The sequence below is a fragment of the Anopheles aquasalis genome, chromosome Y (genome assembly GCF_943734665.1).
Source record: "Anopheles aquasalis chromosome Y, idAnoAquaMG_Q_19, whole genome shotgun sequence".
Classification (NCBI taxonomy): domain Eukaryota; kingdom Metazoa; phylum Arthropoda; class Insecta; order Diptera; family Culicidae; genus Anopheles; species Anopheles aquasalis.
Genome location: NC_064879.1, coordinates 4,981,326 through 4,993,825, shown reverse-complemented (window position 1 = coordinate 4,993,825; position 12,500 = coordinate 4,981,326). Strand labels below are relative to the sequence as shown.

Below are 12,500 nucleotides of genomic sequence, written 5' to 3'. Positions count from 1 at the left end.
ATGCCCACGATCCCACGGTTTTCTCACCGACCGTGTTGTACCGAAAGACGCTTCTGTACTAGCCTGTAGCCGAAAACTCGTTTCCAGGAAGAAGAAGAAGAAGAAGGGGACCAGCGGTGGGCCACCCAAATACGATTGCTAAACAACCAGTTTTGTCCCCGGGGGAGGGGGGGGGGGGGTGGAATCGGCGTTCCGTCTATCCGTCGGTTTTTTTTTTTTACTTCTTCCACAATCCCATCAGTACAATCGCAACGTGATGCGAGTCGAGGTCCCGGATGGTTAAAAAACGGTTAGTTCGAGGACAGGTATTTGGTATTTTGGTAACAGGTCAGTTTTGAAAAGTGACGCGTTAACGAATTCCTCCAAAAGATGGGCTTTCACTGTCTGTTTTTTGTATTTTTCGTTTCTTGCTGCTAACTTTTTTCTGAACTTCCATTTCAGTCAGAAACAATGCTTCCAAATGCTACCAAAATTCTTGATCGAACGGTTTCACAAAAAAAAAATCCCGCAAAAGCAATACGTTGGCAAATCTTTTACTTTGGCATTAATTTGGCCCCAGCAAAATGAGGGGGCGGAGCGAAAGTAAACTGACTGTGACCTGCAATCAACTGGATGCTATGCTGGTTGTGTTATCGCACTCACCTGTCTAATGTCCTCGAAGATGTACTTCAGCTCGTCGTCCAGCAGGATGTAGGGATCGATGTTGTACTCCCGGATCGGTCCGGCCGGTTGCTGTGTGTGCACGGAGCTGTACCCCCGCATGCAGGGATGGTGCAGCGTGGTAGTGGCCTTCTGTAAACAAAAAAAAAAGAGAGAAAAAAAAAACGAGAACAAGAAAGTCAGAAGGGGCGGACTAAAGGTCGGAAAATGGCGTCGGATTAGTGACGTTTGTTGGTGGTGTTTTTTTTTTTTTTTGACGCTGACGCTGAAATTCCCAAAACCCACCCAACTTCCTGTGCGGAAGTGGGTGGTACAGGAGGTGTGTGGGGGAGTGGTTTGGTTTGGTTTGGTTTGGGGTGCCATTTTTGCCACATTTCGGAATGGAGGGAACTGGCAAGCCATCGCCAGGGCTCATAATTGGCTGGCCAAATACTTCGCCCCCCCCCCCCCCCCCCCCCACCGGGTTATGCCGCACTGTGTGAAGAAGAAGACGGAGGGGGGGGGTTTAGGAGAATAGAAAGAAGGGGAAGAGGAAGCAGCGGCGAAACCTCATGGCGATACCATCAGCTCCAGACGGTAGTGATGGCCACCCCGGACATGTTTTGAAGCCTGCAGTGGAAGCCAAAAACCTGTCCGAGTGGTTGTTCCCTTTGCATACTTCCTACATCGTTTAAAACAGCGCACAACCGGCACAACAACAACGAACTGCTGGAAACAGATTTACCTAGGAAAAGGTCGCAGCCCCCGGGAGAATATTATTAATAATTTAAGAAAATAAACTGCATCCGACGCATCCCAAATGATTGTCAAAAACGAAAAGAACCTGTAGCCTGTTTCCGTGAATAGTTCTCTACATTCCGCAATGCTGCGCAACGAAACCCGGAATAAAACCTGATGCCCCGGTCGCTTCCTTCGCGCCGTACCCATCCAGCCAGCCAGCCAGCCCAGGCCAGTGTTCAGGGACGTTTCAATTCACGCCCATCATCACGCTCACGCGCTAGAGCGGCAGGAAGCTCCTCATTTCGGAGCCCCACACACACACAGCGCTGTGCGCGATCTACGTGGCCGTCACCCACCCCCGGGGGGGGGGGGGGGGGGGGCTTTGGTGACATCAAGCAGAATGCCATCATGCTCGGTGTGACATTGGCTAGCGCATTATGATCCATTCAAATCTTATCGCGCCCGGGCACACACATTCACACCGAGCAAACGTCAAAGTGATGTTGTTTGAAGATGGTTTCTATGCGTTTGTGTACTTGGGAGAGTGAGAGAGGGAAGGAAGCGAAGAGGTTCAATTAACAGGCCACACCGCACCGCCCCGCACCGCTACAAAACCACTCATTCAGATGAGGTTTTGTCTTTGTTGCAAGGCACACTCCTTCACCTCCTCCACTCAGTTCTCCTCACATGCGCACCCCCCCCGGAAGTGGCGGATGGGTCCAACTTAAAGGCGCCTTGCCTTGCGCGCAACGGGCCAGCCAGCACATTACATCATCGTCCATCGACGACGGGCCCCTCTTCCCATTGTTTTTTGTGAGAGAGAGCTAGGTTGGGCCTTCGCCGGACTGGCCGAGAATGACACACAGAGGCACGCGCACGTGATTGCTGGCCACTCTGGTATGAGCTCCAGGATAACAGGACACCATGCGTCAATCGCACATGTAAATTTTTGTAGGTTATGGTCTCGCTTACTAATATTTCTAGCTAACAATTCAAGTAGGATGGGAGAGAGAGAGAGAGAGAGAGAGAGAGAGAGAGAGTGAGAGAGAGAGTGAGAGTAAGGAAGCTACTCTGCTTTGCTGAATTGTGCGGAAGGAATTTGGCGGTAAATTAAAGCGGAGCACACACCCCCACCCATTAACGACACAAGCGTATTGTACGCACACACTTATACGCAGGCCAGGTTCTCGAAGCCCCAGTGGCAGGCAGCAGCAGCAATCGGAGTCACCACCTACAGGCGGAGTGGAGCGGAGTGTCACGCGAAACCGGCCTGCCCTACTTGCCTCATTACGTGACTGGATCCAGAGAGCTCGGACACAGCGGCAGCCACATCTAACGCTACCACAGCTACGCTACACTGAAATGCGGCTGGGGGGAGAGAGGCCGGCTAAACGCATCGCAATGCTCGATCAATTCACACATCATCATCATCAGCAGCAGCAGTCGACTGCGATCCGATCCGGTGCATCGCGGGTCTGTGACGCAACCGTCCGGCCCCCCCCCCCCCCCCCCCCCCCCGAAGTGTTGTTAACAAAACAGGTGACCGGGCCATCCCGAACAAAATTGCGCCGAGTTTTAGCGAAATGAAAGCTAAAATTTTGAAGCCGCTTTTGAAGGGCAATAATGGACGGGGCGCGCAGGATCAGTAGGGGCACTTCATTCTAAAACATTACAGCATACCGCTTGGCCTGCTTGGGACGGAGGTCAGCAAGTGTAGTGGTGTAACCTTTGCGTCCACACTGTCTAGAATCTAGAGAGAATGTATGAATCTGGCTTCGCCATTTTTTTCGCCTAGATTCTGGACAGTGTAAACGCAAGGTCAGCAAAAAAAAAAACATTCCAGAGAGAGCTGTCACTTTTTCCCTGCGGATCCGATCGGCTTCATACCGGTTCCGTCAAACCAGGCCAGGTTGAAGCCCGGGGGGCGAGCCAGTCAGTTCAGTCTGGTTTCGCTAGCATCTTTGCCCTCGATTCTAGATAGTGTAAACGCTAGAAAGTAGAATCGAACATCAGATTCTACGATGAGATACAGTATTGGGCGATAAAATAGCAGCGCTAACAAACTGAACGATTTCAAATGAAAAAAAAAAACATTTTAAAATCTGTTTCTGGGTCAGCTTTCTTTGGATTTTCTTATAATCACTCATATCTGGCTTTGGTAGTTCTTAGGATTACACAGGGTATTTGTTATCCTTGAAAACCTTTGAACATCTTTATTCTGTTAGTCAATTTCCTGTTTTGGGGGGATTTTGCGTAACGTACTAGCGCTGCTATTTTATCGACCAATCCTGTACTTATAATCTGGTGATGCTCCGAGAGGTCTTACGAGAGTGTGCGTTGGGCACTCGTTGTCAAACATATCCTTGAACTCATTTCCTGATTTCGATTCCCGGGGGGGGGGGGGGGGGAAATTCCGTCCGTTCCGGTGCGCCAGAAAACAACATTCCACTGGCCGGATCACACGGGACGCATGCCGCCTAGTGTGGGCGTGCGTGCTATTTGCCGCCTGTGCCGTTGTGGGGATGCGCGGCTCACCGCGCGCAGAAAGTATGCGAGAATGCACGCACGGACGAGCGAGTGTGTTCGGGCGAGCTCTTGTGTTGCTTGGTATGCATCGCGGGCGCGCGCGCGCGCGCGCGAGTGTGTTGGAGAGTGAGAAAGTAGTTTTTTGTCGTCGCCGCCGTCGACAAGGGAGCTTGAGGTTCGCCCTCCCCTTGTGTGTACGAAAGTGAGAAGCGGGAGAAAATGGCTGGCACTCAAAAAGAGAAAGTCCGACCTGCCAGCCAGCCAACCGTGAGCCATTCCCGGGGGGTGGAGGTGGGTGGAGGTGGGTGGAGGTGTTCGATAGCAAAAAACAACAACAAAAAACAGAAAAAACAGAAAAAGACACATGTGCACGCTTACACACGGGCGTATAAAACGGAAGGATGCGCGAGACGCGATCGGACGGAGTAGATCGCACCCCGGAGTCGTCCTGCTGGTCGCCCATCCCATCGATTGCCATGGCCCGTGCCGCCCGTACGCAAATCGCGGCGGAAATATCAATCAGAAACTCCCCCTCCCCCCCCCCCTCCAAAAAAAACAACCGCACCGCTATCGCTTGCACGATGGAGTGCACTTGAGCACTCCTGCACTGCACTAACGCAGGGACTCGCTCGCCCGACCAGCAGCCATCTCGAGTGTTTGTGGGCGTGTAATTCAATAACACCGAAATGCGGCGCGCGCGCCGGCTCCGTGTGCCCATCCCACTTTCTAATGTGGTGATAATGATCCGAAACGCGCAAAGTGTAACAACGGCTGGTATGCATGGACGCACGCACGCACGCACGCACGCACGCACGCCTAGTGCCCCCAGCTGGTCAGTCGTCGTCGTCGTCGTCGTAGGCCGCGCAAAGCGTACGTGAAGAAAGCCGACCGGCAGCGGCAGGATTCGAAATTGGATCGATTTCTTTTTTCGCTTCGCGTGCTTTTTCACTGCTGGCTGGCTGGCTGGCTGGCTGGCTGGCTCTGTTTTTCGTGGTGGTGGATTGGTGATGGTACCGAGGTCGAGAGCGATACCGTTAAGTGCAATTCGACCTATCATCGGGCACACACAGAAACACACGCAAAAAAAAACAAGCGGCCGAGCAGTGGCAGGTATTATCATCTTTTCTTTCTTCCTCTTTTCCTCTCTCTCTCTCTCTCTCTCTCTCTCTCTCTCTCTCTAGCTCTCTCTTTGTGGTACTATCCCAAAGCAGCGTCATTGGCCCCTAATATCCTGCCAGGGCTTGTCCGGATTGTTTCTGGATTGGTGAACGAACCCAGATTCAAGTAAACAAAGCACTTGCTGGCATACTCACGCGAGGTAACCATAGTAGCCGGTAGCAAAAGGGCAAATCTATCCTGCAGGAAGCTGACGAAGGAGCCCAGAAAGCTGGATTCATGAGCCGTAGTGCGATAAACCCCCTTTGATTGAAGTGGAAGAAGAAAAAAGACTGGTCTCTCGCCTTTTTGACAGGACATGTGGCGCGCAATGCAAGATCTGCAGCACGAATTCCTTATCTCGAATGCTGTCGGCTACTAAAAGGACCAACCGATGAGAATTTCACCTGCCTGTCACCTGGTGCTGACCTTGAAACCACGTTGCCTACGTTGGAATTGTGCGAGCAATATACTTAAAAAGATTTTTGGACCATCGTTACAGACGTCTTGATGGTAAATACCAATGTATCTCCTCTCTGTAAAAGCGCCCAGGTCTCTTTACCCACGGGTTCGTACATAATCGACCCTCAGGTAGAGGACATTCTATAGAACCACTTGCAGGTGAAGCGATATCGATGGGGCTGGGTCTCTGTGAGCGAAACCATCCGACCGCCTAAGCTAAGTAGGCAACCATCATGATGAGGTAAGTCATATGTCAACGACGATGCCAAGGACCAAGGTGTAAACGCTTCGAGAAGCCTGTTCGGCCCTTCAACCGGTGCGGTGCGATATGGGCACGGCGTTTTGGCATCCAGCGCCAACTGGCCGTTTTCGATGCCGTGCTAGCGGGAATTTGTTTGGATTGCGGGGTTCGGTCAGCTCGCGGTCAGCGTTTACCGTCGAGCGCTGTTGAGCGTCGCTGACCGTGTTCCACCTTTCCTGCCGAGCCGAGCGTGGAAGGAGAGCCAACCGGCTCCGGGGTGCGCCCTGCCCTCTCTCTCTCTCTCTCTCTATCGTTACTCGTGGCAATCCGGTTGACGATGAAACGGTACCTTGGTGCACCCGTATCCCGCGTGTGCGCTACCGCACACCGAATGCCCACGCTCCGGAGGGGAGCCTGCGGCCTGCCTTGTGTAGCGGGAAAGAGGTCAGCGTGAGGCGTCAACCACTGTGGGATGGTGTGGCGGTTGCCGCCCCCGTCACCAGAGGCGCACGCACGCACGCACGCACGCACGGCAACCTGAGCCGATCGATTACCGATTCGTAGCCGGCCCTGTCCCGTGTTTCGGCCGGCGCGGACCGCTCAAACACACGGCACTCTAGCACCTGCGCTCGCTCGCCCGGGCGCACCGACTCGGTTCGGTGGCTTCGCGCACCGCGCGAATGAAAGCGAAAACGGGTTGCGCCGCTGTGCCAACCAGTTTTATGCAACCGTGAGAGGGGAGGGGAGGGGTGCTGCATCCCCGTGTGCACCGTCAGCACCACGGTCCACAAGGCACAGCACACGGTGCAGCGTTGCAGCATCGCATCGCGTCCATCGACTAGCTGGTCGATACACGGCTAAATGGCGGTCTGAAAGGAGGAGGACTGAAACAGTAATAGGTCCTCTCTAACGGTGCAACAGGCCCTACTACCAGCAGCAGCAGCAGCAGCAGCAGCAGCAGCAGCAGTTGTAACGCAACGCGCTTCTTCTTCTCATTCTTCTACACTCGCTACAATCCGCCATCTTGCAGTAGTGGTAGATATATTTGCTTTTGCTTTTCGGTGCCGCTCAGAAGTCACCAAGTGTAGCGAAGGAGATTTTCATGTGCGGAGCTACCGAAGGGTGAAGAGCTGTAGCGAAGTCGGCTCCAGGGAGCCATAGGCGTACTCCAAGAGGCCAGGTATCTGCGGGTACCTCCGGCAGAAAGACGGCAGTAGTAGGATTAGAAGGCCGAGCTAGTATGAATTCATTCCACACAGCCGTCTGCTGGTTGATGGATGGATCACATCGACTGCCTGTGACTGCTCGACACCTGGCGCACAACAATGGTCCCCACAAGGAAGCACCTTGAAAACGCGCCGGCGGTGGAAGAAAGCGCGCTGTTCTGTGAGAAACCCTACGGAGGAGCCTCAGCGGAGGAGACACCGAGGACGTGCCCGGGATGCGCAACGAGTTCCGCCTCGCAACGACGCATCCAGTCGTTCGTTCGAAGCGGGGGGACACGCGCTAGGATGCTTAGGAGAAGAGAGAGAGAGAGAGAGAGAGAGAGAGGTATGGTGCGTGGTTGAATTTCAATTCTAAGAAGATTCTGGTCGCTCGAAGCGAAGGTCAGAGAAGGATTGCCTCTCGAGAGAGAGAGAGCTTCTTCGCCTTAGTGCCTATAGTGCTGGATCGTGCGCCATCGTGCGCTGCGAGCTGACGCGAGGGACACTTGACAAAGTCCAAGTCGAGTCCAACACCTGTCGCGCACGACTGGGATTTTCATTGGCATTCCTTACAGCTGCACCCCGCTCTTGCAGTTGTAGCTGTGTGTTATGCAAATGTTACCCCCCTCTTTACCCCTCAAGGGGGGAGGAGAGGGGACCACCAATGGGACGACCTTCACGGAGCAGAGTCTTCGAGCCCCAGCCGAGACTCTCTCTCTGTCTGTCTCGCTGTTCCTAGTAGTAGTAGTAGTAGCAGTAGTAGTAGTAGTAGTAGTAGTAGTAGTAGTAGTAGTAGCCTAAACCCAGTGAAAGTTGGGCTGAAGAAAGAGAGAAAAAAAAAGAAGGCAAAGGAAGTGCGCGCGAGCCCTCCAGATATCCCCACCAGGCCCGGCCAAGCGATCCAGGCCAGCAAAATAGCGCATAGTGTGCCTGTGTGCGTGCCGTACACCCGTGCAGTAACACGCCAAAGGTCACAGGGCGCAACGTGGCGTTGTTCTATCAGATCTGTCTGATCACCCGGTACTACCCGGTGATCTCGGTGAAGCCTGAAGCCGCGCTACTGCGGATGACATTTCTGTCGGGTCCAGATGGTACCGGGATCCCGGGCACGCCCAAAGCACGCGCAAAAGTGAAAGGATACCAGAGACCTTGGGTTCCCCGTAGTCCCCCCCGCCACACGGGAGCCAAACTACTCGACACTCGTTTACGACATCGGGCGCGACTTCGGCACAGTAGCAGGACAGCAGTCAGCGCGTCCTTATCGTGGCACAATCGAGCAGCGGTTCTTGGCAGAGGTTCGACGACGGGCACACGCGGATGACAGGATGTGTCTGACGTTACGTCACGTCAGACGACACGACGCGTCGGAGTCGCCCGCTGTGCTGTGACTCCTGGCTGGTGGACTGTGAGGGGGTTTTTCTTTTTTTTTTTTTTTTTTTACTGTTGGTAGGAGCACAGCCTCCTAACCAGTGTCAACCATCGTCGCTGCAGATGGTCTCTCTCTCTCTCTCTCTCTCTCTGGTGCGGGTGCGCGCTATCTGAAAAGGGGGGCCTATGAATGGGGTATGCTAATTCGCTGACTAAACTGTAAACCTCGCCGGATCCCCGATAGCCCTCCCCCTGTCTCCCATTCTTCCTGATAGTGATGATTGATGCTGGCTGACCAGTGGACGTGGCGAGACCTATCCAACACTATACCAACTTCTTCTTCGACTTCACACAGGCCACGTCTTCTTCTTCTTCTTCTTCTTCTTCTTCTTCTTCTTCTTCTTCTTCTTCTTCTTCTTAGGCGTCTTCGGCTGCTGCTGATGCTAACGCTGCGGTGTTCATTTACATTCCTGCGCCACTCCCAGTGGCCATCGCCATGGCATGCCATGCTGGCGTGGCGATGATGATGATGATGGTGGTGATGCTGTTGCTGCTCCTAGCTCGGAGGCCCGAAAAAACTTGTCACCTCGCTAAAAGACAGACACTAAAAGCTAAAAGCCCCCCGCACCCCCCCCCCCCCCCCCCGGGCCCATCACTCCCTGGCGGACTGGCGGACACCTCACTCAATCGCACCGGTTGTTGCGGACCTGCGGTGACCGGACCGGACAGAGAGAGAGATCGTTGGCAGCGCAAAGCGCAAAATTGCCACACTATACACCCCTTTATGTATGTGTGCGCGCGTGTGTACAATCGATACGCACCCGGACTCTGTGTCTGACTAGGGGGAAGGTGGGTGAAGGCCGAGCATGACCTCAGTGCTAGGGCAAACAGACGGTGCCCGCCCTGGCCTGGGGCCGCGCCAGTGAGTCTTGTGCGGACGAGGACGCACGAGGATAGAATCGATCGCGGCACCGCACCGCGATCACGGCCAATTCGGCGTTCACCACCATCAACCATCACTTTCCTCACTCGTCTCTCCTGCCTGCCTGCCTGCCTGCCTGCCCGGCTGGCTCGACCGGATCGACAGGACGACAAATATTGTGCTTCGCCCAATATTGACTCTTCACATGAAATCTCTCAATGAACTTCGCTCGCTTCCCTCCTCCTCCTCCTCCTTTCTACTCCTATTCTCCACCTTTCCGTCTCCTCTCCGCCTACTACGAGAAAGCGAGGCCACCGACGACCACGATCGGTGGGGCGAAGTTGTTCGAGCGCTCGCGCGGTACTTCTGGTTTTCCCACATCCGGTAAACCGGACGGAGGACGCCACTTCGGATCAACGGCACAGGCAAAGGAAAAGAGTTCCGAATCCCGGACAGAGATCGCCCCCCCGCGGGTCACCGGCGGGATAGAGCAAAGATTCAAAGCAGAAAGAACTCATATGTTCGACAATCTGGTGACTATCATGATGATAATCATGATGATGATGATTGGGGCGATGGCGAAGACGATTATCGATTCCGTGCGTCGCGCGCTCCGGCGAGAGTGCGCGCGCGCGCGCTCGAACCAAAAACAGGAATCGGGTTGGATCGGGCCAATAAAGGGGTTTTGGGGGGAGGGAGTCGTGTGATAGGCACCAGGGGTCGTATCTGGGTCATGGCACACTAGGCCCCCCACACATACACATAAAAAGCAGCCCCAGTTTGGTTGTTGTTGTTGTCGTAGCACAGTTTCCGAAATTGTTTCCAACCGCACACAAGCACAACCGATGCGGACATCGGCACGGGGACCAAAACGGTGGAGGAGAGAAGAGAGGAGAAAGAAACGAAAAACAACGAAAAAAAAGGAAAGAAAAAAGAAAAAAACTTGTCCCACAGTCAGTCATGAGACATTCGAGAAAGCTGGACTGATGGGGCTGGGCTGGGTTGCTGCTTGTTGTAGGTAGCGTTGGAAAAAAAACGGAACGGAATCCATCTCCGAACACACACATACAGCCGGACAAGCGCGCAGCAAATATCAATGAAAAGCCAATGCCGCCAGTCAGCGCGCGATCGCCGGATCGGGATCGCGAAAAGATCGCGCCCGGAATGTAGCATCCCGACCCTGGTGTTTGTGTGTGTTTGTGTGTAATCCTTGCGGAAACACTGCCCACTGGCGGTACCACTTTCTTTCCCTTCTTCTTCTTCTTCTTCTTCTTTGCGTGCGTTCCCCATTCTAGGTCACGAGAGGAGAGGATCCGCAAGCGAGCACCAATGCAACAGCGACAGCGAGCGAGTGGAGATCGGGGTCACCACCAAGTTGTTGGCCACCTCATTCGCAGCATCAACACACCAGCAGCAGCAGCAGCAGCAGCAGCCGCATTCGGGTTCATAAAATTTGGAAGCAGCGATAGAAGGGGGAGGAGGGTGGCTAAAAACACACCGACACACCGACCCGGTAAGCTTTATCATCAGCAGCATCGCAATCATCATCATCGCTGCTCGTTTTCGTGCCAGTTCGGCTCGGTTCGGTTGTTCAAACGGTATGTCGGAACGGTTGTTTTGGGGGGCGATGGAAAGTGGGTGGCAGGCAGCGGGCTTGATGAATTCGGAACGCAACCGATACCGATGGACCTGTTGCTGCTGCCGCTGTCAGGATAACCGCATTCCTCTTCGCCGCTTCATTAGAGCCCGTAGAGAGAGCCTGCGAGTGTTTCGAAATGCACGGAGACGAAGCGCACCTCCACCGTTTTGGGTTGCGGCATCCGGATGGGCCCCGGGCCGGAGATATCGGGTGGAATCTCGGTCAATGCCAGCAGGCCACCCGGGATTTCGATTTCGAATCAGCGTCTCTTAGTCCACCACCCCCCTGGGCCGGATCGGATGACCCACAAAGAAGCCGGCCCCAAAAAGGCGCCCGCCCCAGCCCCTCCCCTCTAAATGCAGAGTGAACGCGAGGCGACAACATCGACAACATTCGGTTGGTCAAATGTCAATGGGCGCGCGGTGCGGCAAGGCGATCAAGCGGCGGTTACGAAATGGTCGATCACCTCCAGGGGGTGGCAGGGCTCGTGGTTGCTAGCTGGAACTGGTTTGGGGGGGGGGGGGGGGGGGGCGCGACACCGAGGACCGACCGAGGCACCTTCATTCCTTCCGCTGCGGCCCTGCCCTTTTGGGCACTCCTAAAGGGGAGGTTATGACCCTCACAAGACGCCGCGCAAGCCACCGCAACGCGTACGCGACCCGAGGGAGCATTAGGCTGATGCGGAAGTACTGCTGCTGCTCATCATTACGCGCAAAAGATCGGAGCGGATCAATAAGAGCCCGCGCTCATGACCTCGGTTCGTGTCGGTAAATTATTAACAAACCAACAAAACAAAAAACAAAACAAAACGAACGATCGGGCGGCCCACGGTCTCCCTGTCGCACTCGCTGGTGGCATTGACACAAGCCGCACCAGCCAGGATGCGAATGTGCGAAGCGCCAGCGCACCAGCGTACTTCCGGAAACCGTTTCCGTTTGGCGTTCGCGTTTATTTGGTCGTTGGACGTGGGGGTTGGCATTGCGAGATCGATCAGATCATCGCCACCGTCCGGTTCACAGGGGCCCTCGGGGACCTCTCGTGGCTTCGGCTCTCGGATTCGGCTAACTTCTTCTCCTGGCACTGGGTTCTGTTCTGTTCTGAGTTTCTCATCATCATCATCATCAATCAGGCAGTCGTGTAGAGTCCATCGAAAGGATCGCGTAGAGTCCTGAGACTGCAAACTGCTAAAAAGAGGTGGATAATATCATGCTAGTGGGTCTGTTTCTTTTGGGAGGAGAGAGTAGAGCTCCGGGTCCTGTGGATCCTGTGAGCAACGCTACGGTTTGCGACTGCCAAGCAGCACGATTGAGAGCAGAAGAGCACCATTTGGTAATGCAGAAGAGCATTTGGTGGTTGATAGATGATTGATGAAGGTGCGCCACGGTTGGCGCAAATGTGCCATTGTGTTGTGGTGGTTTGTTGCTGGCACATCCATATTGCGCTGGCTCGTCAACATCGTCGTCGTCGTCGTCGTCGTCGTCGTCATCGTCTCTGTGGACACACTGATGCTGTGAAGGCATGTTGGAAAGGGAGTTTGGCATACACGAGACAAGACATGTCCTCTGCCTGCCTGCGGTGCCTTTCCTGGCGCTGGCGCTGTGT

General features: G+C 54.3%; 1 protein-coding gene across 1 annotated transcript in view; it reads right to left on the bottom strand.

Moving 5' to 3' along the window:
- LOC126579747 (all trans-polyprenyl-diphosphate synthase PDSS1) overlaps positions 1 to 12,500 on the bottom strand; it is a 33,763-nt gene that overhangs the window by 16,052 nt on the left and 5,211 nt on the right. The window contains exon 3 of the mRNA XM_050243298.1: positions 643 to 792. Coding sequence (XP_050099255.1) covers positions 643 to 792 — 150 coding nt within the window. The remainder of the gene's footprint in view (positions 1 to 642; positions 793 to 12,500) is intronic.